Source organism: Lethenteron reissneri, chromosome 57 (assembly GCF_015708825.2).
Source record: "Lethenteron reissneri isolate LAM-NWPU_2019-01 chromosome 57, ASM1570882v1, whole genome shotgun sequence".
In the NCBI taxonomy this organism is placed as follows: Eukaryota; Metazoa; Chordata; class Hyperoartia; order Petromyzontiformes; family Petromyzontidae; genus Lethenteron; species Lethenteron reissneri.
The window spans coordinates 7,908,389-7,936,222 of NC_083835.1; the positions used below are offsets into that span (position 1 = coordinate 7,908,389).

Here is a 27,834-nt window from a genome sequence, read left to right on the forward strand (position 1 = left end):
ACCATGGGAGTCCAGTTCACCATGGAAGTCCAGTTCACCATGGGAGTCCAGTTTACCATGGAAGTCCAGTTTACCATGGAAGTCCAGTTTACCATGGGAGTCCAGTTCACCATGGAAGTCCAGTTTACCATGGGAGTCCAGTTTACCATGGGAGTCCAGTTCACCATGGGAGTCCAGTTCACCATGGAAGTCCAGTTTACCATGGGAGTCCAGTTCACCATGGGAGTCCAGTTCACCATGGGAGTCCAGTTCACCATGGAAGTCCAGTTTACCATGGAAGTCCAGTTTACCATGGGAGTCCAGTTCACCATGGGAGTCCAGTTCACCATGGAAGTCCATGGGAGTCCAGTTCACCATGGAAGTCCAGTTTACCATGGAAGTCCAGTTTACCATGGGAGTCCAGTTCACCATGGAAGTCCAGTTCACCATGGAAGTCCAGTTTACCATGGGAGTCCAGTTTACCATGGAAGTTCAGTTCACTATGGAAGTCCAGTTTACCATGGGAGTCCAGTTTACCATGGAAGTCCAGTTCACCATGGAAGTCCAGTTTACCATGGAAGTCCAGTTTACCATGGAAGTCCAGTTTACCATGGAAGTTCAGTTCACTATGGAAGTCCAGTTTACCATGGGAGTCCAGTTTACCATGGAAGTCCAGTTCACCATGGGAGTCCAGTTCACCATGGAAGTCCAGTTTACCATGGGAGTCCAGTTTACCATGGAAGTCCAGTTCACCATGGAAGTCCAGTTTACCATGGAAGTCCAGTTTACCATGGAAGTCCAGTTTACCATGGAAGTCCAGTTTACCATGGAAGTTCAGTTCACTATGGAAGTCCAGTTTACCATGGGAGTCCAGTTTACCATGGAAGTCCAGTTCACCATGGGAGTCCAGTTCACCATGGAAGTCCAGTTTACCATGGAAGTCCAGTTTACCATGGAAGTCCAGTTCACCATGGAAGTCCAGTTTACCATGGAAGTCCAGTTTACCATGGAAGTTCAGTTCACTATGGAAGTCCAGTTTACCATGGGAGTCCAGTTTACCATGGAAGTCCAGTTCACCATGGAAGTCCAGTTTACCATGGAAGTCCAGTTTACCATGGGAGTCCAGTTTACCATAGGAGTCCAGTTTACCATGGGAGTCCAGTTCACCATGGGAGTCCAGTTCACCATGGAAGTCCAGTTTACCATGGAAGTCCAGTTTACCATAGGAGTCCATGGGAGTCCAGTTCACCATGGGAGTCCAGTTCACAATGGAAGTCCAGTTCACTATGGAAGTCCAGTTCACCATGGAAGTCCAGTTTACCATGGAAGTCCATGGGAGTCCAGTTCACTATGAAAGTCCAGTTCACCATGGAAGTCCAGTTTACCATGGAGTGTGTCTGTCCCCACCCCCACCCACCCCCCACCACCTGTCACCGACTCCATCCAGCAGTAGACCGAGCGTGTCTGTCTTCCGTCAGGACAAGAACATCGCGTCGTCGATGGTGGTGCTGGACCTCATCGACTCCATCCAGCCGGGCTGCGTCAACTACGAACTCGTTCCAGCTGACGGGGAGCGCGGCGACGCGGAGCAGAACTTGAGCAACGCCAAGTACGGGGCAGCGTGTGTCTGTGTGTGTGTCTGTGTGTGTGTGTAGGTGTGTGTCTGTGTCTGTGTGTCTGTGTGTGTGTCTGTGTGTGTCTGTGTGTTTGTGTCTGTGTGTGTGTCTGTGTGTGTCTGTGTGTGCGTGTAGGTGTGTGTCTGTGTGTGTGTGTGTCTGTGTCTGTGTGTCTGTGTGTGTGTCTGTGTGTGTCTGTGTGTTTGTGTCTGTGTGTGTGTCTGTGTGTGTCTGTGTGTGTCTGTGTGTGCGTGTCTGTGTGTGTCTGTGTGTGTGTCTCTGTGTGTGTGTCTGTGTGTGTGTCTGTGTGTCTGTGTGTGTGTGTGTGTGTCTGTGTGTGTGTGTCTGTGTGTGTGTCTGTGTGCCAGCTGTTGAGGAAGTACTCAGGGCGATCCGGAGTCTGAGACCAGGGAAGGCACCGGGCAGAGATGATCTCTCAAGCGAAATGTTGAGGGAGGGTGGCGTTTGTGCACAGACTGCCCTATATGACATCATAACAACAGTCTGGACCACTGGACGGGTTCCGCAGGACTGGAAGGATGCCCTGGTGGTCCCCCTCTTTAAGAAGGGGGACTGTACCGACTGTAACAACTACAGGGGCATCTCACTCCTCAGTGTGCCGGGTAAGGTCCTGGCAAGGATTATTCAACATCGCCTTGCTAGGCACGCTGGGGAGAGGCTTGCGGAGCCCCAATGCGGTTTCAGGAAAGGGCGGTCCTGCACAGATGCCTAATTTTCTGTCCGTCTGCTACAGCAAAGGTGTAGGGAATTCCAAAAAGACCTACATCTCTGCTTTATTGACCTGGTCAAGGCCTATGATACCATCAGTAGGACTGGGCTCTGGGTTGTTCTTCGTGCTTTCGGAGTCCCTGACCCTCTGCTCACGATCATTAAGGACCTTCATGATGGTGAGCGGGCCCGGGTAAAACTACGTGGCCGGGAATCGGAGCCTTTCCCTGTACACCTTGGGGTGCGACAGGGATGTCCTCTGGCTCCCACATTATTTAACATCTATTTCGACTGCGTAGTTCGTGAAGCCTTCAATAGCTGTACCGGGGGAATTTCCAATTGGTACAGATATAATGGGAGGCTGAATGATGCCCGGGTGCGATCAAGGGATGGCTCCCTATTGGTCAACCACGTTATGTATGCCGATGATTTGGTAATAGCTGCTCATTCAGAAGAGGAGTTGGAGACGCTGCTGCTGAGACTGGAGCGTGCCACTAAGAGGTGGGGCCTTACCATCAGCCCCACCAAAACTAAGCACCTGCCTGGGTATTGTGTACCATCGGACACTCCACCCCCACAACTCCCAATTGGTGATGGGGCAGTTGTGGAGAGAGTGGAGAGTTTCCCATACCTGGGCAGTGTGCTTATGACCGGCTCCAGTTTATCAGCAGAGGTCTCACTCCGAATCAGTCGAGCGGCAATATCTTTTCATCGGTTGCGTAACGCTGTGTGGAAGCTACCTGGTCTGTCGCTCCGCACGAAGCTTCAGGTCTTCTCGGCCACGGTCATTCCCTCCCTTCTCTACGCTTGCGAAACGTGGACCCCCCTAGTGGAGCATCTTCGCCGGTTGGAAACATTTAGGCGGGCCTGCCTACGATCCATCCTGGGTTTAACCAGGCTGGATTGTGTGAGGAGCTCACAAGTGAGCTCCTCCGGCAGGTAAGGCTGCGTTGGCTGGGTCATGTAGCCCGCATGCCCAGCCACCGCATGCCTAAACAGCTTTTGTTCGGCCGGATCGAGGGGGCTAAACGGGTGCAGCACGGGCTAGAGAAGAGATGGAGTGATGTGGTACAGGAGGACGTGTAGCTGAGTGGACTTGCCGATGACTGGTACCAGCGGTGTCAAGATCGGCCTCTGTGGAGGAGGCTCGTGAAGGACGCTACTGGGCAGTTGGAGGCAGTCGCCCTCCAACAACAACGGAGGGCGGAGGAGCGACGCTCACAACAACGTGCGGAGCGCCGGGTGGCTAAAGCACAGCAAGTTGGTACAGTAGGGGGCACAGGTGGTGCATCAGCCAGTCATCTCGGTCATCTCGGTCAGTCGAACCGTGGCACCTGCTGGGTCTGCCCCGTGACCTCCTGCCAGCGGGCGTTCGACACTTCACGTGGCCTCAAGGTGTACTTGGCCTGGCACAAGCGTCGTGGTGACGTCACCGCCACTTAGTGGCGAATGGCGGTTGTTGTGTCTGTGTGTGTGTCTTTGTGTGTGTGTGTCCACACGTGTGTCTGTGTGTGTGTCCACAAGTATGTGTGTCTGTGTGTGTGTCTGTGTGTACCCACGTGTGTGTCTGTGTGTGTCCACACGTGTGTCTGTGTGTGTGTCTACACGTGTGTCTGTGTCCACACGTGTCTCCTCCCGTGTCTATCCGTGTCTCCACGTGTCTCTTCACGTCCCCCCGTGTCTCCCCGTGTCTCCACGTGTCTCTTCACGTCTCCTCGCGTGTCTCCGTGTCTGTTGTGAGCTTCTGCGCGAGGTCGCGTGGGGAGCGGTGGCGCAGCGGTTTGGCGCGCCGCACTGCGAACCCGACGACACAGAGTTCGATCCCCGCTCACGGCACCACCGACACAAATTGCATCGATCATCCGAAATGCTCCGCATTGAATCGCTACCGTGCCTGTTGCAGCGTGTCAACTTCATCACTGGGGAGACAAAGGCGGCCGGGCGTGGTTTGCTGGCCAACACAACTGCCCTGCCCGCTCAACTTTAGCTCGTCGCAAAACGGCACTTGCCCGGCAGTCGGTTAGAGGCTACACGGGCGTGAGGGGGGGCCTTTGTCATTGTATATGACCGTCTGTGTAATTATATAAGTTAAGGCTGTGGGAGGTGAGGTTTAGGGTGAGCGAGTGTTTGTGTCGTGCCCTCTGTGTTTTTGTTTCAGATTGTGGGAGGTGGGGTTTGGGGTGAGTGTGTGTGTGTGTGTACGTGTCTGTGTGTATGTGAAGTTACGTGGGGAGCGGTGGTGCAGCGGTTAGCGCTACGCTGCTCTACGAAGCACGGCGACCCGAGTTCGATTCCCCGCTCACGGCCACCAACACCGCTCAGCGACAATTATCTGAACCGGTCCTGGGCCTCCCCTAGGTCGACTCAGCCTTAAATGAGTACCTGGTATAGCGGTGTGTAGTAAACGTCGCCACTGGGGAGACAAAGGCGGTCGGGCGTGGTGCTGGCCACCCGCCCCCTTCGTAGGTGCTGCTCGCTAACAGCACTTGCCCAAACAGTCTGTTAAAGCTATACGGGGGGGCTTTGTCTTGGTATACGATGATGGTCGTCAATAAGTGAAGGTGATCTGGTGGTGATGGCGGTGGTGATGGTGGTGGTGATGGTGGTGATGGCGGTGGTGATGGCGGTGGTGATGGCGGTGATGGTGGTGGTGATGTAGCGGTGTGTGTGTGGGGGGAGCGGTGGCGCAGTGATTAGCGCCCTGCACTACGAAGCACTGCCGACCCGAGTTCTGTTCCCGCTCACGACCCTACACCTGGTCCTGGGTCTCCCCTAGGTCTGCTCAGCCTTAAAATGAGTACCTTGGGCGCTGTGTAAACATCGGCGCTGGGGAGACAAAGGCGGTCGGGCGTTATGCTCGCCACCCACCACCCCCTCGTGTGCGGTCTTTGTGAGGCTGTGTAAGCGCTGAGGTTGCGTTTTTTTCCTCTGTGAGCTAAAGTTGACCCGGGTCTGTGCGCCAAATCGTTTCTGATTCCTTTCCAAACCGCCTCCTACCCCCCTCCCCCTCCTCCTCCCCCTCCCCCCCATCCTCACCCTCCTCCTCCCCTCCTCCTCTTCCCCCCCTCCTCCCCCTCCCCCCTCCTCCCCCCTCCTCCTCCTCCCCCTCCTCCTCTTCCTCCTATTCCCCCTCCTCCCCCCCCTCCTCCTCCCCCACTCCTCCTCCTCCTCCGTCATCCCTTCGTTATCCTCCTCTTAGAAGGAGGGAGCGTGGGATGGGAGCGTGGGGTGGGAGCGTTGGAGGGGAGTGATGGTGGTTGTGATGAGTGGTTGTGGTGGTAGTGATGGTGGTGGTGAGTGGTTGTGGTTTCAGTGATGTTGGTTGTGGTGAGTGGTTGTGATGGGAGTGATGGCGGTGGTGAGTGGTTGTGGTTTCAGTGATGTTGGTTGTGGTGAGTGGTTGTGATGGGAGTGATGGCGGTGGTGAGTGGTTGTGGTTTCAGGTATGTTGGTTGTGGTGAGTGGTTGTGATGGGAGTGATGGCGGTGGTGTTGATTGGTTGTGGTTTCAGTAATGGTGGTTGTGATGAGTGGTTGTGGTGGTAGTGATGGTGGTGGTGGTGAGTGGTTGTGGTGGTAGTGATGGTGGTGGTGGTGAGTGGTTGTGGTGGTAGTGCTTGTGATTTTAATGACGGGGATTGGATTGTGTCTTTGTCTTTGCATCACTCTTTTTCCCGTGGCCCCATCTTGTCCCAGTGGTGTCCCAGTAGTGACCCCGTGGTGTCCCCGTGTGTGATGACGTTGGTGGTGATGTTGGCGATGACGTTGGCGATGATGGATTATGACGCGTCTCTCTCTCTGCTGTCCCCCTTAACATTGCTGTGCCCCCCCCGCCTCTACCCCCCCTCTAGGTACGCGATCTCGATGGCTCGCAAGATCGGAGCGCGTGTCTACGCACTGCCCGAGGACCTCGTGGAGGTGAAGCCCAAGATGGTGATGACCGTGTTCGCCTGCCTCATGGGCCGTGGCATGAAGCGCGTGTGACGGAGACACATGAGGGAGACACGGGGGGAGGAGACACGGGGACACGGGAGGAGACACAGGGACACACGGAAGAGACCACAGGGACATGGGCAGGAGATACTCGGGACACGGGGAGGAAACACGGGGAGAAGACACGCGGACATGGGGACTGGGAGACACAGAGACACAGAGACACGGGGACACAGAGACACAGAGACATGGGGACACAGAGACACAGAGACACAGAGACATGAGGATACAGGGACATGGAGACACAGAGACTTGGGGACACAGGGACAAGAGCTGCGGCCAAATCTGGGCTTCTACGATGATTTTACATGTTTCTTCTCTATAACTTGTATTCTGTGGCAACTAACTCTACACTTGACCCCGGCTCTCCACGAGCGATGAGTAAATACCAATTAAAATCGGAGCTTTCACACCCTGCGCCCCGTCTCCATCTCTCGAACGGGGGTGGGGGTGGTGAAGATCGTGGTGGGTGTCACGTGGTGTTGAGGATCAGAATGGGTGTCACGTGGTGTTGAGGATTGTGGTGGATGTCACGTGGCGTTGAGGATAATGAATGTCAAGTGGTGGGTGTCACGTGGTGTTGAGGATCGTGGTGGGGGTATCCCGTTCTGCCCGCGGCCTTCGCCCGTTGTTGTTGTGGTTGTGGTTGTTGTTGTGTTTGTTGTTGTGGTTGTTGTTGTGGTTGTTGTTGTGGTGGTTGTTGTTGTGGTTGTTGTTGTGGTTGTTGTTGTTGTTGTTGTGGTTGTTGTTGTTGTTGTGGTTGTTGTTGTTGTAATGTTCGCACCGCGAGTGGTGGCAGGGAGAGAAAGAGACAGATCGAGGCGCCCCGCTGCGGTTCCGCCGTGCCTCTTTTATTCCTCCGGCGGGGGGTGACAACCTCGCCGGGCAACCGACGTGGGTTCGGGTCCGGCGTGGTGCGAGGCGACGCGTTAACGTTGCCCTACTTGCGTTAACCATTTTTGTGTGCGCTCGTTAAAATAGAAACCACAACAAAGAAGCGTCTATAAAGTTGTTCGTGCGGCCTGACCTCGCACGATACTGGATTACTCAACGCGTCCTTTAACAGCGACGCCGCTCCGTGCATCAGTGGAGACGTTATAAACAAAGATTTTCTTGAGCTGTTTCTTATTTTACCAGGTAAGCCCCCCCCCCCCACACTGAGCTACATAGCTCTTTTTCAAAAGCGAACTGGCCACAGATGATCGCTCAACAAAGTGGCTAATCATCATCACCACGCAGACAATTCACAGCAGCCAAATACCATGAACGCGTGACGTTGATAACGAAGCGTGGAGGGAAGAAATCGGAGGACCCAGAGAAAAAAACCACGCGGCCGCGCGGAGAGAGAGAGAGAGACACGCAAACTCCAAATATACAGCAGCAGGCGTCAGGGTCGGGATCGAACCCACGACCTCCTGTACACCAGGCGAGGTAGTCAACATCTCCTAGCCACCGTGATGATGATGAGAGAGAGAGACACGCAAACTCCAGATATAGGAGGCGTCAGGGTCAGGATCGAACCCACGACCTCCTGTACACCAGGCGAGGTAGTCAACATCTCCTAGCCACCGTGATGATGATGAAAGAGAGAGAGACACGCAAACTCCAAATACACAGCAGCAGGCGTCAGGGTCAGGAACCGACGACCTCCTGTTCACCAGGCGAGGTAGTTAACATCTCCTAAGCACTGTGGTATACAGGAGGTCGTGGGTTCCACCCCAACCCTGACGCCTGCTGCTATTTGGCGTTTGCGTGTCTCTCTCTCATCATCATCACGGTGGCTAGGAGATGTTACCTACCTCGCCTGGTATACAGGAGGTCGTGGGTTCCACCTCAACCCTGACGCCTGCTGGCTATTTGGCGTTTGCGTGTCCCTCTCTCTTTCTCTCCCCGTGGTCGCGTTGATTCTTCTCCGGGTCCTCCCGTTTTTCCCCACCACATTTAGAATCGTCGTCACGCGTTTCGAGTGTTTGGCTGCTGTGATACATTTGCACACAATGATGGGTGATGAGGATAATAAGCCCACTTCGTTGAGCCGTCATTTGCCGATAGCCAGGGGTCGCCTCTGAAAAAGAGCTACCCAGCCCAGTGATGCCTTACACCTGGTACAATGGACATACTTTCGTTTTAGTTTTGGGGTTAACTTCAGCGTGAAAGCGCGGTCACGAGTCTCCTGCCAGTCCGGGGACGGCGCATGCTGTTGCGAGCGTGACCCCAAGGGATGGGAGAGGGGGAGAGATTGGGGGAGAGCGCACAGGGAGCGAGAGAGGGGAGCGAGAGGGGAGAAGAGAGGAGATGGCTACGTGGTCAAAATAGATGTCAAATTATGTGGGAGCCAGAGGACATCCCTGCCGCACCCCAAGGTGAACAGGGAATGGCTCCGACTCCCGGCCACGTAGTTTTACCCAGGCCCGCTCACCATCACGAAGGCCCTTAATGATTGACCAGGTAAGGCTCACTGATCTACGATGTAGCCCTAATGACAAATGATAGCCCCAACCCAAGTGGCTGATGTCATCGCGTGGAAATGTGTAGCGGCAGCCAACTATGCTTTAAAATGCGTGATGTTGAGCCTTAAACGTGGAGGGAAAGACTGGAGGAGGGAAAGACTGGAGGATGCGGAGAAAAATCCATGGCGCATCAGGGTCGGGATGGAGCCCACGACCTCCTGCATAGCAGACGAGGTCGTTAACATCTCACTGCCTTGCCCATCTCCGTCTCTGCCTGCTCCTCCCTCTCAACTCCTCCTCCTCATCCACGCTACTACTCCTCCTCGCTACTGCTCCACCTCCCGACCCCTCCTCTTGCTCCTCGCAACTCCTCCTCACTCATCCTCCTCCTTTTCCTGACTCCTCCTCCTTCTCCCCACTACTCCTCCTCACTCCACCTCACTCCACCTCATCCTCGCTACCCCTCCTCCTCCTCCTTCTCCTGACTCCTCCTCCTCCTTCTCCCCACTACTCCTCCTCACTCCACCTCACTCCACCTCATCCACGCTACCCCTCCTCCTTCTCCTCCCTCCTCCTCCTTCTCACTCCACCTCATCCTCGCTACCCCTCCTCCTCCTCCTTCTCCTGACTCCTCCTCCTCCTCCTTCTCCCCACTACTCCTCCTCACTCCACCTCACTCCACCTCACTCCTCCTCCTTGCTACCCCTCCTCCCCCTCGCGGCGACCCTTCCTCGTTCAACTTTCCTCCCCCCGTGCCCCTCCCCCCGTGCCCCTCCCCGCCAGCCCCCCCGCCCTCTCAGCAGGGGTTGCGGTTCTTGATGTTGCTGAGCGCCGAGCGGAGGGTCGGTTTGTAGTTGACCACGAAACTCGAGGGCACCACCACGGCCCGGCCCTCGGCGTCCACGTGGCCCATCAGGATGTAGCTGCGGCCTGGAGACACGTGGGGGGGGGGGGGTGGTTAACAACACGGGGGGAGGGGAGCGTGGGGGGGGGGGTATGGGGAGGTACGGGGGAGACAAAGAGGAGAAACGGGGGAGATACGGGGGATAATTGGATAGGTATGGGAGATTTCGATTTGAAGCTTTCGTGACTGCAGGGATTCATCTTCTTGGTTCTTTCGGTAAAGTCACGTAGAATGGAAATAATAAAATAATAAACATAAACTAATAAAATAATTCTCACGACGTTTCGGCCACAACGCAAGCAGCCGTCCTCAGGTGGAGAACAGAATGGGAGAGTCAAAAAGAGACATTGGAAGACACGGGGGAGATGTGGGGGAGACACGGGGAAGAAACGGGGGAGACAAGGGGGAGACAGGGGAGACACTGGCGAGATGCGGGGGAGATGTAGAGGAGAAACGGGGGGAGACAAGGGGGAGACGCGGGGGAGACACGGGGTAGACACGGGAGAGACGCGAGGGAGACGCAGAGAAGAAACGGGGGAGACAAGGGGGAGACACAGGGGAGACACGGGGGAGATGCGGGGGAGACGCAGAGGAGAAACGGGGGGAGACAAGGGGGAGACGCGGGGGAGACACGGGGGTAGACACGGAAGAAACGCGCGGGAGACGCGATCCAGAGTCTGCGACCAGGAAAGGTACCGGGTAGACATGATCTCTCAAGCGAAATGTTGAGGGAGGGTGGCGTTTGTGCACAGACTGCCCTACATGACATCATAACAAAAGTCTGGACCACTGGACGTGTTCCGCAGGATTGGAAGGATGCCCTGGTGGTCCCCCTCTTTAAGAAGGGGGACCGCACAGACTGTAACAACTACAGGGGCATCTCATTCCTCAGTGTGCCGGGAATGGTCCTGGCAAGGATTATTAAACATCGCCTTGCTAGGCACGCTGAGGAGAGGCTTGCGGAGCCCCAATGCGGATTCAGGAAAGGGCGGTCCTGTACAGATGCCAAATTTTCTGTCCGCCTGCTACAGCAGAGGTGTAGGGAATTCCAACAAGACCTACATCTCTGCTTTATTGACCTGGCCAAGGCCTATGATACCATCAGTAGGCCTGGGCTCTGGGTTGTTCTTCTTGCTTTCGGAGTCCCTGACCCTCTGCTCACGATCATTAAGGACCTTCATGATGGTGAGCGGGCCCGGGTAAAACTACGTGGCCGGGAGTCAGAGCCATTCCCTGTTCACCTTGGGGTGCGGCAGGGATATCATCTGGCTCCCACATTATTTTACATCTATTTTGACCACGTAGTTCGTGAAGCCTTCGATGGCTGTACCGGAGGAATCTCCATCTAGTACAGATACAATGGGAGGCTGATCGATGCCCGGGTGTGGTCAAGGGATGCTCACTGTTGTGCGATTGGTGTGGGTGGTGTGGGTGGTGTGGGTGGTGTGCGGTTGGGTGTGGGTTTGTGGGTGATGTGGGTGGTGTGTGTGTGGACAGTGTGGTTGATGTATGTGTGTTGGTGGTGTGAGTGTGTGGGTGATGTGGGTGGTGTGTGTGGGTGTGGGTGATGTGGGTGGTGTGTGTGGGGTGTGTGTTGTGTGTGTGTGTGGGTGTGTGGGTGATGTGGGTGGTGTGTGTGGTGTGGGTTTGTGGGTGATGTGGGTGGTGTGTGTGTGTGGGCAGTGTGGTTGATGTACGTGTGTTGGCGGTGCGGGTATGGCTGGTGTAGGTGTGGGTGATGTGAGTGTTGTGGTGGTGGTGGGGGGGGCTGAGTGTATTGCCCCACCACCCCCACCCCCCAAGCCCCCCCCCCTCCACCCCCCCCCGCCCCGCCCCCCGCCCACCGGTCTTGATCTTGGGGCAGCGGGAGCAGGCGACGAGGAGCCGCGCGGTGGCGGCGCGCCCGGCCTGCTCCACGGCGAGGCCCTCGGCGCGGAACGACGCGAGCACGGCCACGTCGAACTCCAGCGCCGAGCGGCCGCGGCGACGCCCTGCACTCGTCACCTTCGCCGCCATCGCTGCACGGACACGGGGGGGAGGGGGGGGGGTCAGCCGGGGGGGTCAGGCAGAGGGGTCAGACAAAGGGGGTCAGACAAGGGGGTCAGATAAGGTGCTCAGGCAGCGGGGTCAGCCAGGGGTCAGCCGGCGGGGGGGGGGGGGGTCAGCCGTTGAGGTCAGGCAGGGGGGTCAGCCAGGGGTCAGCCGGGGAGAGGGGTCAGCCGTTAGGGTCAGGCAGGGGGGTCAGTCAGGGGTCAGGCAACAGGGTCAGCCGTTGGGGTCAGGCAGAGGGGTCAGCCGGGGGGAGGGGTCAGCCGTTGGGGTCAGCCGGGGGGGGGCGAGGGTTGACGAGGTGGCTGAGCCACAACCACCGTCACCGCAACAACCACAACTATCCGCACGACCACCATCAGCACAACAACCAGAACTATCCTCACCACCATTACCACCACTCCCATCACCACCACCACCATCACCACCGTCACCACCGTCACCACCACCATCACCACCACACCACTACCATCACCACCACTACCACAAACGTCACCACCACCATCACCACCGTCACCACCGTCACCATCACCACCACTACCACCACCATCACCACCACACCACTACCATCACCACCACTACCACAAACGTCACCACCGCCATCACCACCGTCACCACCGTCACCATCACCACCACTACCACCACCATCACCACCACCACTACCACCACCACCGCTACCACCGCTACCACCACCCCCACCACTGTCATCACCACCGCCACCACCGCCGTCACCACCGTCACCACCACCGTTACCACCGCCACCACCGCCCCCACCACCACCACCGTCACCACCGCCACCACCGCCCCCACCACTACCACCACCGCCACCACCACCGCCACCACCGCCACCACCATGTGGTTGTGCTTCCTACCGAATTTGCTGGCGCAGTAGTTGGTCTCCAGGTTGCCCTGACGCTTGCAGGGCAACTCGCAGGGCTCAGGGGTGGGCGCGACTGCTTCAACAACAACAACAACAACAAAGACATCAACAACAACGACATCATCAACAACGAGCCATCAACATCAACATCGCCAGCAATAACAGCAACAACGACATCATCAACAACATCAACAACAACGCCAGCTATAACAGCAACAACGACATCAACATAGCCAGCAATAACAACAACAACGACATCATCAACAAGGAGCCATCAACAACATCAATAATGGCAACATCAACAACAATGATACCATCAACAACAACAACAATGACAACAACAACAATGACATCAACAACAATACCATCAACACACACCTGTACACACACCTGTCAAAGATCCCCCGTATAGCCTTAACTGACTGTAGGGGCAAGTGCTGTTAGCGAGCACCTATGAAGGAACGGCACACGAGGGGGTGGGTGGCCAGAACCACGCTCGACCGCCTTTGTCTCCCCAGTGGCGATGTTTGCACATCGCAACAGGTACTCATTTGAGGCTGAGTCGACCTAGGGGAGGCCCAGGACCGGCTCACATAATCGTCACTGTGGTGTTGGCCGTGAACGGGAATCGAACCCGGGTCGCCAGGTTCATAGCATAGCGTAGCGCTAACCGCTGCACCACCGCTCCCCATCCTCCACATTTAGAATCACGATGCGTTTCGTATATTTGGCTGCCATGAAATTCCACACCACGATGATGATGGTGATGATCAGCCAACTTCGTTGGGCTATCATTTGCGATAATCACTTCTCTTCTTAAACAGAGCCATACAGGAGAGTATATTTGGTATATTGATGATACTGATGTAGTTTATATTTTCGTTTTTTACGTGGTGGTTTAGCTGCTGCAGCTCCTTACTATTAAAATTCCTTCCCCTTTATTACTGCTAACCCTACTCCCTCCCTTTGATGCTGCTAATCCTACATAATGCACGGGCATAATATGACTTTGAGACCCCCCCCCCCACCTCCTACGCATTCCACAAGTAGTGACTAATCCCATATCTGCATTTGCCATAAATATGCTAAATTCCTCTGTTGATATGCAAATTCCTTTGTCAAGGCGCCCTTCCTCCCCTAACCCAGCTTAAATATACGCTGCCAAGCTTGGTGGTGTTCATTCAGACGCTGTCTTTCCAACAGACCTGTTCTTCACCTGAGAACGGCTGCTTGCGTTGTGGCCGAAACGTCGTGAGAATTGTATTTTATTATGTTTATTTTTATTATTTTATTATTTCCCTTCTACGTAACTTTACCGAAAGAACCAAGAAGATGAATCCCTGCAGTCACGAAAGCTTTAAATCGAAATTTAGAGCCATACAGCTCAGTGGGACCTTACCTGGTAGAAATGAAACATAGTTTTAAAACGTACATAGATGCCATTCGCAAACTGCAATTGCCCTCCGCAGCTTGTGAAGGATACACCTTTGTCTACGCGTGTGTATATGTCTCTGTGTGTGTACATGTCTGTGTAGTGTACATGTCTATGTGTATATGTCTATGTGTGTGTGTACATGTCTATGTGTGAGTGTCTATGTGTGAGTGTCTATGTGTGAGTGTACATGTCTATGTGCACATGTCTATGTGTGAGTGTCTATGTGTGTCTGTACATGTATATGTGTACATGTCTGTGTGTGAGTGTCTATGTGTGAGTGTCTATGTGTACATGTCTATGTGTGAGTGTACATGTCTTGGTGTACATGTCTACTTGCGAGTGTCTATGTGTGAGTGTTTATGTCTATGTGTGAGTGTACATGTCTATGTGTTAGTGTGCACGTGTACAAGTCCACGTGTACAAGTCTACGTGTGCGTGTACACGTGTACAAGTCCACGTGCACAAGTCCACGTGTACAAGTCCACGTGCACAATTCCACGTGCACAAGTCCACGTGTGCGCGTGTACCACGTGCGCTGGCACCAGTGGCTGCGGGTATCTGGGCGGCTGCCGTGGTGGGCTGGAGCGCTCCGTCTCCTTTGCGGCTGCCCACGTCCAGGAAGCGATACTCAGCCATGAAGCCGTCGGCCGGCACGCTGCGGTCCGACACGAAGTGCACGTACAGCTCCCTCCCCAGCGAGGTCACGGGCCTGCCGTGGGAACGGGGAGGTGAAGCCTCAGACGTGGTTGTGCGCGCGCATGGACATGTGTGTGTGTGTCTGTACAGGTGTCTGCACACACGTGTGTGTACAGGTGTGTGTACAGGGAGCGGTGGTGTCACGGTTAGCGCTGCGCTGCGCTACGAACCCGGCGACCCGGGTTCGATTCCCGCGAACGCCAGTGACGATTATCTGAACCGGTTCTGGGCCTCCCCTAGGTCGACTCAGCCTCAAATGAGTACCTGGTGCGGTGTGTAAACATCGCCGCTAGGGAGACAAAGTGGTCGGGCGTGGTGCTGGCCACCCACCCCCTCGTGTACCGTTCCGGCCTTCATAGGTGCTCGCTAACAGCACTTGCCCCTACAGTCTGTTAAGGCTATACGGGGGATCTTTGTCTTTATCTTTGTACAGGGAGCGGTGGTGTAGCGGTTAGCGCTGCGCTACGAACCCGGCGACCTGGGTTCGATTCCCGCTCACGGCAAACACCGGTGACAATTATCTGAACCGGTTCTGGGCCTCCCCTAGGTCGACTCAGCCTTTAAATGAGTACCTGGTGCGGTGTGTAAACATCGCCACGAGGGAGACAAAGGCGGTCGGGCGTGGTGCTGGCCACCCACCCCCTCGTGTGCCGTGCCGGCCTTCATAGGTGCAGCTCGCTAACAGCACTTGCCCCTACAGTTCTGTACTTGTGAGGCATAAGCAATTAGGAAATAACACTTACTACCCAGGAACAAAAAAAATTGTTACACAGTGTTATCTGAACCTTTCCTGGGCCGCCCCTAGGTCGACTCAGCCGCAAACTCATGTCACAACCACACGCGTATCACATACACACACGCGTGTCACACGCACACACACACACGTGTCACACGCACAGAGCACACGCGTGTCACACACACACGCGTGTCACAGGCACAGAGCACACGCGTGTCACACGCACACACACACACGTGTCACACACACACGCGTGTCACGCACACACACACACGTGTCACACGCACACACACACGCGTGTCACAGGCACACACACATGGGTGTCACACGCACAGAGCACACGCGTGTCACACGCACACACACACACGTGTCACAGGCACACACACGCACACACATGGGTGTCACACGCACAGAGCACACGCGTGTCACACACACACACACGCGTGTCACACGCACACACACGCACACACACGGGTGTCACACACGCACGCGTGTCACACACACACACACGCGTGTCACACGCACACACACGCACACACATGGGTGTCACACACACACACACACGCGTGTCACACACACACACATGCGTGTCACACACACACACACGCACACACATGGGTGTCACACACACACACACGCACACACACGCGTGTCACACACACACACACACGTGTCACGTACTCAGGCACCGTGTCACACACGCACACACACGTGTCACACGCACACACACGCGTGTCACGTACTCAGGCACCGTGTCCCCGCAGAACTTGGTGGCGCTGCTGTTGCTCCCTCCGCCGTCGCCATGGAGAATGGAGACGTAGTCATAGCGACAGAAGGTGTCACGCTCCAGCGAGAACTTGCCGAACGACAGCTCGATCACCTAGGAGATGGCCCCGGTCGGGGGTCACGGGGTGGGGTCAGTGAGTAGGGGTTAGAGTCCGGGGGGAATATGGTTCAGGAGTCAGGATATGTGGTTTGGGGCAGTAAGGTCAGGGGTTAGGGGATAGTTTCAGGGGCTAGGGGATAGGGCCGCGTGGTAGGGTCAGGGCCCAGGGCTAGCATTCAGGGGTCAGGATTTGTGGTTAAGTGATAGGGTCAGGGGTTAGGGGATATGTTCAGGATGCAGGGAACAGGGGTCAGGGGAGAGGATCAGTCGGTAGGGTCACGGTCCAGGGGTCGTGCTCAGGGGTCATGATTTGTGGTTAGGCGATAGGGTCAGGGCTTAGGGGTTAGGTTCAGGATGCAGGGAACATGGGTCAGGGGATAGGATCAGGGGGTAGGGTAGGGGTAAGCGTCCAGTGGTAGCGTTCAGAGGTCAGGATTTCTGGCAAAGCGATAGGACCAGGGCCCAGGGAAAAGGGTTGGGGTCAGGGTCAGGGTCAGAATGAGGCTTTCCAAGGTGATGTGTGACCGGGTGGGAACAGAAGAGACCAGGATAGGAGTCTTATTTGCAAGCAGTGAACTCAGCTCGGGTCACTGTTCAGAATGATGCTGGCATTTGTTCAGAACAAGACCAGTGTTTGTTCAAAACAGGACCGGTCTTTGTTCACAACTGGACCGGTGTTTGTTTAGAACATCACTGGTGTTTGTTCAGAACAGGAACGGTGCTTGTTCAGAACAGGACCGGTGTTTGTTTGGAACATCACCGGTGTTTGTTCAGAACAGGACCGGTGTTTGTTTGGAACAGAAGCGGTGTTTGTTCAGAACAGGACCAGTGTTTGTTCAGAACATAAAAAGTGTTTGTTCACAACAGGACCGACATTTGTTCAGAACATCGCTGTTGTTTGTTCAGAACAGGACCGGCGTCTGTCAAAACATGACCAGTGTTTGTTTGGGACAGAACCGGTGTTTGTTCGGAACATCACCGGTGTTTAGTTGGAACAGGACCAGTGTTGTGCAAAACAGGACCGGCGTTATGGTGTTTGTTCAGAACAAAATCAGTGTTCTGGTGATTGTTGAGAACAGGACCAATGTTTTGGTGTTTGTTCAGAACAGAACCAGTATTTGTTCAGAACACGACCGGCATTCTGGTGTTTGTTCAGAACAAAATCGGTGTTCTGGTGATTGTTGAGAACAGGACCAATGTTTTGGTGTTTGTTCAGAACAGAACCAGTGTTTGTTCAGAACACGGCCGGCGTTCTGGTGTTTGTTCAGAACAAAATCGGTGTTCTGGTGATTGTTGAGAACAGGACCAGTGTTTGTTGAGAACAGGACCGATGTTTTGGTGTTTGTTGAGAACAGGACTGCTGTTTGTTCGGAAGAAGAATCACCTTGGAGGAGGGAGCCTTGATGTGCCAGGAGCAGGTGATGCCGACAGGATACTTGCTCTGAGGCCAGTTGGGGGTCTTGAAGGAGCCCACCTCCTTCTCCAAGAGCCCCCCACAGTAGCCCTCGGCTGTGACAACATGGACACGTGTGTGCACATGTGTGTGTGTACAGGTGTGTGTACACGTGTTTGTGTGTACACGTGTGTGCACATGTGTTTGTGTGTACACGTGTGTGCACATGTGTGTGCACAGGCATGTGTACACGTGTGTGTACACGTGTTTGTGTGTACAGGTGTGTGTACAGGTGTGTGTACATGTGTGTGCACATGTGTATGTACAGGTGTGTGTACACGTGTTTGTGTGTACACGTGTGTCTACAGGGGGGTTGGGGGGAGGGGGTTGGGGGGTTGGGGGGAGTTGGTTGGGGTGGGGGGAGTTGGTTGGTGGCGGTGGGGGGAGTGGGATGGGGGGGATCAGGGGGAGGGGTTGGGAGGGGGATCGGGGGTTGGGGGGTTGGGGGGATGGGGGTTGGGGTGGGGGGAGGGGTTGGTGGGGGTGGGGGGAGTGGGTTGGGGGGGATCAGGGGGAGGGGTTGGGAGGGGGGATCGGGGGATGGGGGGATGGGGTTGGGGTGGGGAGATTGGGGTGGGGGGATTGGGGGGAGGGGGATTGGGGGGGGAGGGTGATTTGGAGGGTGTGTGTGTGCACTGACCTGCTTGGTGCGGCTGCCCCGCCGTGTAGGACGCCACGAACCCCCCCTGCTGCCCGCTGCCGTCGCTGTGGAACCTGGCGACCAGCTCGTGCGACGTGGACACGAGGGCGCCCTGGGCGGAACGAGCCGCAGAAGCGGCCCAGCAGCTGCGGGGGGGGGTCCCCCTCGGACACCGCCCCGACCCCCGAAAACACTGAGAGGTGGTCGTACCTGGGGGGGAGGGGGGGGGGCATGGGGGAAGGGATAGGGCTCATGGTGGTTCAAGTTCATGTATTTCAAGTTCATTTATTAGATGTAGATCTTTTCGATGTAAAGCTTTCGTGACTGCAGGGATTCATCTTCTTGGTTCTTTCGGTAAAGTCGTCACGTAGAAGGGAAGTAATAAAATAATAAAAATAAAACGTAATAAAATTTCGATTTAAAGCTTTCGTGACTGCAGGGATTCATCTTCTTGGTTCTTTCGGTAAAGTCACGTAGAAGGGAAATAATAAAATAGTAAAAATAAAACATTATAGATTTTCGATTTAAAGCTTTCGTGACTGCAGGGATTCATCTTCTTGGTTCTTTCGGTAAAGTCATCACGTAGAAGGGAAATAATAAAATAATAAAAATAAAACATAATAAAATTTCGATTTAAAGCTTTCGTGACTGCAGGGATTCATCTTCTTGGTTCTTTCGGTAAAGTCACGTAGAAGGGAAGTAATAAAATAATAAAAACAAAACATAATAAAATAATTCTCACGACGTTTCGACCACAACGCAAGCAGCCGTCCTCAGGTGGGCTGGTGTAACCAGGAGGTTCCTACCAGTAATATGTGGTGTATTGGCCAACCACGTTATGTATGCCGATGATCTGGTAATTGCCGCTCACTCAGTGGAGGAGTTGGAGGCGCTGCTGCTGAACCTGGAGCGTGCCACTAAGAGGTGGGGCCTTACCATCAGCCCCACCAAAACTAAGCACCTGCCTGGGTATTTTGTACCATCGGACACTCCACCTCCACAACTCTGAATCGGTGATGGGTCAGTTGTGGAGAGAGTGGAGAGTTTCTCATACCTGGGCAGTGTGCCCATGACCGGCTCCGGTGGTGTGTGTGTTTGGTGTGTGTGGTGTGTGTGGTGTGTGTGTGTGGTGTGTGTGGTGTGTGTGTGTGGTGTGTGTGTGGTGTGTGTGGGGTGTGTAAGTGTGTGTGTGTGGTGTGTGTGTGGTGTGTGAGTGTGGTGTGTGTGTGTGTGGTGTGGGTGTGTGTGTGAGTGTGTGAGAGTGTGTGTGGTGTGAGTGTGTGTGTGGTGTGTGTGTGGTGTGTAGTGTGTGTGGTGTGTGTGGTGTGTGGTGTGCGTGGTTTGTGTGGTGTGTGTGTGGTGTGTGTGGTGTGTGTGTGTTCAATGCACCTGCAGTGTGGGTCACTCTCCAGGTCAAAGAATCGAAAAGAGAGGAAGACGACTCGATCTTTTGGAACCTGTCAATCACACACACACAGACGCACACCAAATACAAAGGTCCCCCGTGTAGCCTGTAACAGACTGTTGGGGCAAGTGCTGTTATCGAATAGCACCTACGAAGGCCGGCACGGCACACGAGGGGGTGGGTGGCCAGCACCCTCTCGGCCGCCTTTGTCTCCAAAAGGGCGACGTTTACTACGCACCGCACCAGGAACGAATTGAGGCTGAGTCAACCTAGGGGAGGCCCAGGACCGATTCAGATAATCGTCACTGGTGTTGGCTGTGAACGGGAATCGAACTCGGGTCGCCGGGTTCGTAGCATAGCCCGGCAACCACTCGCCAACCACCACCGCCACAACCACAACCACCACCACAACCACCACCACAACCACCGACACCACAACCACCGACACCATCACCACAACCATAACCACCACCACAACCACCACCACCACAACCACCACCACAACCACCGACACCATCACCACAACCATAATCACCACAACCACCACCACAACCACAACCACCACCACAACCACCGACACCATCACCACAACCACAACCACCACCACAACCACAACCACCACCACAACCACCGACACCATCACCACAACCATAACCACCACCACAACCACCACCACCACAACCACCACCACAACCACCGACACCATCACCACAACCACAATCACCACAACCACCACCACAACCACAACCACCACCACAACCACCGACACCATCACCACAACCACAACCACCACCACAACCACAACCACCACCACAACCACCGACACCATCACCACAACCATAACCACCACCACAACCACCACCACCACAACCACCACCACAACCACCGACACCATCACCACAACCACAATCACCACAACCACCACCACAACCACAACCACCACCACAACCACCGACACCATCACCACAACCACAATCACCACAACCACCACCACCACTGCCCAGCAATGATAGCCTCAAGCCTAACCAATGGGGGTTGGGGGCAGGGTGGGGGCAGGGTGGGGGCAGGGTGGAGGCAGGGTGGGGGCAGCGGGGGCAGGGTGGGGCAGGGTGGGGGCAGGGTGGGGGCAGGGTGGGGCAGGGTGGGGGCAGGGTGGGGCAGCGGGGGCAGGGTGGGGCAGGGTGGGGGCAGGGTGGGGGCAGGGTGGGGCAGGGTGGGGGCAAGGTGGGGGCAGGGTGGGGGCAGGGTGGGGGCAGCGGGGGCAGGGTGGGGGCAGGGTGGGGGCAGGGTGGGGGCAGGGTGGGGGCAGCGGGGGCAGGGTGGGGGCAGGGTGGGGGTAGGGTGGGGCAGGGTGGGGGTAGGGTGGGGCAGGGTGGTGCCGTGCGTCTCATCCCAGCCGCGTAACTTTTTGTGGTAACTCCACAACTGGGGGGGATGTGTCTGGGTGTACGTACGTTATGCACCTTGAACGTCTTTCTATGGGTAGTGTTGAGTCTATGGGCAGTGTTGAGTCTATGGGCAGTGTTGAGTCTATGGGCAGTGTTGAGTCTATGGGTAGTGTTGAGTCTATGGGCAGTGTTGAGTCTATGGGCAGTGTTGAGTCTATGGGCAGTGTTGAGTCTATGGGCAGTGTTGAGTCTATGGGCGGTGTTGAGTCTATGGGTGGTGTTGAGTCTATGGGCAGTGTTAGTCTATGGGCAGTGCTGAGTCTATGGGTAGTGTTGAGTCTATGGGCAGTGTTGAGTCTATGGGCAGTGTTGAGTCTATGGGCAGTGTTGAGTCTATGGGCAGTGCTGAGTCTATGGGCAGTGCTGAGTCTATGGGCAGTGCTGAGTCTATGGGCAGTGTTGAGTCTATGGGCAGTGTTGAGTCTATGGGCAGTGTTGAGTCTATGGGCAGTGTTGAGTCTATGGGCAGTGTTGAGTCTATGGCAGTGTTGAGTCTATGGGCAGTGCTGAGTCTATGGGCAGTGTTGAGTCTATGGGCAGTGTTGAGTCTATGGGCAGTGTTGAGTCTATGGGCAGTGTTGAGTCTATGGGCAGTGTTGAGTCTGTGGGCAGTGCTGAGTCTGTGGTCAGTGGTGAGTCTATGGTGCAGTGTTGAGTTTATGGTTCAGTGTTAGTCTATGGGCAGTGTTGAGTCTATGGGCAGTGTTAGTCTATGGGCAGTGTTAGTCTATGGGCGTTGTTGAGTCTATGGACAGGGTTGAGTCTATGGGCAGTATTGAGTCTATGGGTAGTGTTGAGTCTATGAGCAGTGTTGAGTCTATGGGCAGTGTTGAGTCTATGGGCAGTGTTGAGTCTATGGGTAGTGTTGAGTCTATGGGCAGTGTTGAGTCTATGGGCAGTGTTGAGTCTATGGGCGGTGTTGAGTCTATGGGCAGTGTTGAGTCTATGGGCAGTGTTGAGTCAATGGTGCAGTGTTGAGTCTATGGGCAGTGTTGAGTCAATGGTGCAGTGTTGAGTCTATGGTGTAGTGTTGAGTCTATGGGCAGTGTTGAGTCTATGGGCAGTGTTGAGTCTATGGGCAGTATTGAGTCTATGGGCAGTGTTGAATCTATGGGCAGTGTTGAGGCTATGGGCAGTGTTCAGTCTATGGGCAGTGTTGAGGCTATGGGCAGTGTTGAGGCTATGGGCAGTGTTGAGTCTATGGGCAGTGTTAGTCTATGGGCAGTGTTGAGTCTATGGGCAGTGTTGAGTCTATGGGCAGTGCTGAGTCTATGGGCAGTGTTAGTCTTTGGGCAGTGCTGAGTCTATGGGCAGTGTTAGTCTATGGGCAGTGTTAGTCTATGGGCAGTGTTAGTCTATGGGCAGTATGGATGGATGTTGAACTTCTTTCGCACCGTACGTAGCCAACCGTGCTAGTCAGAGGTGCGTGGATGGCGTGCGAGCGCGCACAGCCAGGCCCTGTTATTGAACGCAGTCCGGGGGTCAAACTCGCCGGATCGATAAACCCCAGAGCAGCGGGCGAGCGTGACCTCTGGGCGTGCTCCAGCCGTGTCCGAGAGGTCATTTACGGGGTCAAGTAGTAGGAGGTCGCGCCTCGGAGTTCACGCCCACAGGTCACGAATGGAGGTCACGTGCGGAGGTCACGCCCAGAGGTCACCCCCAGAGGTCACGCACAAAGGTCACGTGCGGAGGTGAAGCACAGAGGTCATGAACGGAGGTCACGTGCGGAGGTCACGCCCAGAGGTCACGCACAGAGGTCACGCACGAAGGACACGTCCAGAGGTCACACTCGAAGGACATGCCCAGAGGTCACGCCCAGAGGTCACGCACGAAGGTCACGTGCCGGAGGTGAAGCACAGAGGTCATGAACGGAGGTCACGCCCAGAGGTCACGCCCAGAGGTCACGCCCAGAGGTCACACACGAAGGTCACGTGCGGAGGTCAAGCACAGAGGTCACGCCTACAGGTCATGCCCACCGGTCACGTTCGGATGTCACATCCAGAGGTCACGCCCGAAGGTCACGCTCAGAGGTCACGCGAGGAGGTCACGCACCGTGATCCTCCACTCACAGTCCTGCTCCGGGAGGTATTTCTCGGGGAACCCCGGACTCCCGAAAAATCCCGACTCGCCGGACAGATGCCCTCCACACGCAAAGTTGGGCCTGCGGTGGCAACAGCATCATCAGTAGCAGTATCATCATCATCAGCAGCATCAGCAGCATCATCAGTAGCAGTATCATCATCATCAGCAGCATCATCAGCATCGCCCACATCATCAGCAGTAGCATTAGCAGCAACAACATCATCATCATCAGCAGCATCAGCATCGCCCACATCATTAGCAGCATCAGCAACAACATCATCATCAGCAGCATCAGCATCGCCCACATCATCAACAGCATCAGCAACAACATCATCATCTTCAGCAGCATCAGCATCGCCCACATCATCAAGAGCATCAGCAACAACATCATCATCTTCAGCAGCATCAGCATCGCCCACATCATCAGCAGCATCAGCAACAACATCATCATCAGCAGCAGCATCAGCATCGCCCACATCATTAGCAGCAGCATCAGCAACAACATCATCATCTTCAGCAGCATCAGCATCGCCCACATCATCAGCAGCATCAGCAACAACATCATCATCAGCAGCAGCATCAGCATCGCCCACATCATTAGCAGCATCAGCAACAACATCATCATCAGCAGCATCAGCATCGCCCACATCATCAGCAGCATCAGCAACAACATCATCATCTTCAGCAGCATCAGCATCGCCCACATCATCAGCAGCAGCATCAGCAACAACATCATCATCTTCAGCAGCATCAGCATCGCCCACATCATCAGCAGCAGCATCAGCAACAACATCATCATCTTCAGCAGCATTGCCACCGAATCCCCCCACGGGTCCCCTCTGCAAGCAAAGTTGGGCCTGCGACGGCATTATCGTCAGCATCACCATCAGCAGCATCAGTATCAGCATCAGCTTCATTATCATCATCAGCATCAGCCTCATCATCAGCATCCTCAGCATCATCAGTATCATCATCATCATCAGTAGCATCAGCATTGGCATCATCATCAGCAGCAGCATCATCATCATCAGCATCCTCATCATCAGTATCATCATCATCATCAGTACCATCATCAGTAGCATCAGCATTGGCATCATCATCAGCAGCAGCATCATCATCAGCATCATCAGTATCATTAGCAGCATCATCAGCAGCATTGGCATCAGCAAGATCATTGACACAGTGAATTTCATGTTCCCGCATGTAACAATCATCACCATCAGCATCATCATTCGTGTTACTACCCCTGTTGTTGCTGTGGTTGCAGCTGTTGTGGTTGTAATTGTTGTGGTGGTTGTGGTCGCAGTCGTCAATGTGGTGGCTGTTTCGATTGTTGTGGTGGTAATGTTAGTTGTAGTAGTGGTTGCGGTAGTATCTAATGTGGTTGGTGGTTGTGGTGGTATTAGTTGTGGTCGTGATAATTGTTGTGGTAGTTGCTGTGGTTGTGGTATTAGTGGTGGTGGTGGTAGTAGTTGTGGTGGTGGTTGCGGTAGTGTCTAATGTGGATGGTGGTTGTGGTGGTAATGTTAGTTATAGTGGTGGTTGCGGTAGTATCTAATGTGGTTGGTGGTTGTGGTCGTGATAGTTGTGGTGGTAGTTGCTGTGGTAGTCGTGGTGGTTGTGGTGGTGGTTGTGGTATTAGTTGTGGTGGTGGTAGTAGTTGCGGTGGTAGTTGCTGAAGTAGTTGTTGAAGTCTCACCCAGCCACTTGCGCCTGAACGTGTGGCACCACGACCATCATCATCAGCACCATCATCATCATCAGCACCATCATCAGCACTCGTGACGCCATCGCGTGGCCTGTGAGGAGGTGGCGAAGGTAGAAGAGGTGGAGGAGGAGCAAGAGGAGGAGGAGATGGAGTGGAGAGTGAACAATGAGGCACTGCTGCTGCTGCTGCTTCTGGGAGCTTCTGGTGGAACTGCTGCTGCTGCTCCTAGTGGAGCTGCTGCTGCTGTTGCTGCTTCTGGGAGCTTCTAGTGGAGCTGCTGCTGCTGCTTCTAGTGGAGCTGCTGCTGCTGCTTCTAGTGGAGCTGCTGCTGCTTCTAGTGGAGCTGCTGCTGCTTCTAGTGGAGCTGCTGCTGCTTCTAGTGGAGCTGCTGCTGCTTCTAGTGGAGCTGCTGCTGCTTCTAGTGGAGCTGCTGCTGCTGCTAGTGGAGCTGCTGCTGCTGCTTCTGGGAGCTTCTAGTGGAGCTGCTGCTGCTGCTGTTGCTTCTGCTGCTGCTTCTGGTGGAGCTGCTGCTTCTAGGAGCTTCTGGTGGAGCTGCTGCTACTGCTGCTGCTGCTGGGAGCTTCTAGTGGAGCTGCTGCTACTGCTGCTGCTGCTTCTAGTGGAGCTTCTGCTGCTGCTGCTTCTTCTAGGAGCTTCTAGTGGAGTTGCTGCTGCTGCTGCTTCTGGTGGAGCTTCTAGTGGAGCTTCTGCTGCTGCTGCTTCTTCTAGGAGCTTCTAGTGGAGTTGCTGCTGCTGCTGCTGCTTCTGGTGGAGCTACTGCTGCTGCTGCTTGCAGTGCTGCGTGTGAGCAAGGCTGTGCGGCGCTGCGGCTTCACCCGGCCGTGAGATGAGCGAGCAGCGAGCGCGCCGAGTGAAATGTTTAGCAGATGGAGGCAGCGCCGCTGGCCACGTGCATCGCGTCTGGACTCACAGGGGAGAGAGGCCCGAACATTCCTCCCTCCCCTCCTCCTCCACACAGCCACAGACACGATACCCCCCACCCAACCCCACCGCTCCCCCCCACCACCACACTACCCCCCCCCCACCACACTCCCCCCCCACCACACTCCCCCCCACCACACTCCCCACCACCACACTCCCCCCCACCACAACACTCCCCCACCACCACACTCCCCCCCACTACACTCCCCCCCCACTACACTCCCCCCCCCCCACTACACTCCCCACCCACCACACTCCCCACCCACCACACTCCCCCCCACCACACTCCCCCCCACCACACTCCCCCCCCCACCACACTTCCCACCCACCACACTCCCCACCACCACACTCCCCCCCACCACACTCCCCACCACCACACTCCCCCCCACCACAACACTCCCCCACCACCACACTCCCCCCCACTACACTCCCCCCCCACTACACTCCCCTCCCCCCACTACACTCCCCACCACACTCCCCACCCACCACACTCCCCCCCACCACACTCCCCACCACCACACTCCCCCCCACCACAACACTCCCCCACCACCACACTCTCCCCCACTACACTCCCCCCCCACTACACTCCCCCCCCCACTACACTCCCCACCCACCACACTCCCCACCCACCACACTCCCCCCCCCCATTCCCCCCACCACTCCCACTAACCACCACACTCTCCCCCACCACACTCCCCACCACCACTCCCCCCACCACCACACTCCCCCCCACCACAACACTCCCCCACCACCACACTCCCCCCCACTACACTCCCCCCCCACTACACTCCCCCCCCCCACTACACTCCCCACCCACCACACTCCCCACCCACCACACTCCCCACCCACCACACTCCCCACCCACCACACTCCCCCCCCCCATTCCCCCCACCACTCCCTCTAACCACCACACTCTCCCCCATCACACTCCCCCACCACCACTCCCCCCACCACCACACTCCACCCACCACACTCCTCCCCACCACACTCACCCACCACACTCCCCCCACCACACTCCCCCTCCACCACACTCCCCCACCACACTCCCCCCACCACACTCCACCCACCACCACACTCCCCCCCACCCACGCCGCCAACTCTCGTGCGTTGGTTGTGGGGCCGTCCATAAATGACGTCACGCGATTTTGGAGGATTTTTGACTCCCCCCCCCCTCGTCACATGACGTCACAAAAAGTCAGACCCCCCCCCTCAAATATGACGTCACAAAGCTCTGTCCCCCCTCCCCCCCAAATAAAACATGCTTCAAATCTTGATTTAAAGCTTTCGTTACTGCAGGGATTCATATTCTTGGTTCTTTCGGTAAAGTCACGTAGAAGGGAAAATATGAAAAAATAAAAAATATGTTATTATTAATAAAATAAGAAAAATATATATTATTATAAAAAAAAATCTTATTAATAAAATAAGAAAAATATATATTATTAATAAAATAAACATATGATTAAAAAAGAAAAAAATATATTATTAATAAAACATTTTTATTATTTTGTTATTTCCCTTCTACGTGACTTTACCGAAAGAACCAAGAACATGTTTCAAATCGCTTTAAACTATTGTCATTGTAGTGCCTATTTAATGTGGCGCTGCACTCTGATGTTGTAGGAGAAAACATTTATTAAAAAGTCTATTTAATTAAGTAGAACGTGTTGTCTATATTCATTTAAAGTTGCGCATTTTGATGTGACGTCACACATCGTCACAAATGTCTGACCCCCTCCCCTAGGTGCGTGACGTCATTTATGGACGGCCCCTCAATAGGGTGCGCTATGTGCAGGGTACAGGG

At 55.0% G+C, this 27,834-nt stretch overlaps 2 protein-coding genes across 3 annotated transcripts in view; one reads left to right on the forward strand and one right to left on the reverse strand.

Annotated features, from left to right (window-relative positions):
• LOC133357301 (plastin-3-like) overlaps window positions 1-6,726 on the forward strand; it is an 86,092-nt gene extending 79,366 nt beyond the window's left edge. For both annotated transcript variants that reach the window (XM_061575180.1, XM_061575181.1), the window contains exons 15-16: window positions 1,458-1,588; window positions 6,175-6,726. In XM_061575180.1, the coding sequence (XP_061431164.1) occupies window positions 1,458-1,588; window positions 6,175-6,307 (264 nt within the window). In that variant the 3' untranslated portion in view covers window positions 6,308-6,726. The remainder of the gene's footprint in view (window positions 1-1,457; window positions 1,589-6,174) is intronic.
• Window positions 6,727-9,546: 2,820 nt separating this feature from the next.
• Window positions 9,547-26,012, reverse strand: LOC133357309 (procollagen C-endopeptidase enhancer 2-like). Its single transcript, XM_061575189.1, is given in 11 exon segments — window positions 9,547-9,696; window positions 11,515-11,688; window positions 12,592-12,672; window positions 14,577-14,743; window positions 16,210-16,346; window positions 17,737-17,861; window positions 18,446-18,557; window positions 18,559-18,655; window positions 19,835-19,902; window positions 23,351-23,459; window positions 25,080-26,012. Coding segments are annotated over 11 exon segments (1,296 nt in total). The 5' UTR covers window positions 25,172-26,012; the 3' UTR covers window positions 9,547-9,562.
• Window positions 26,013-27,834: the final 1,822 nt, after the last annotated feature.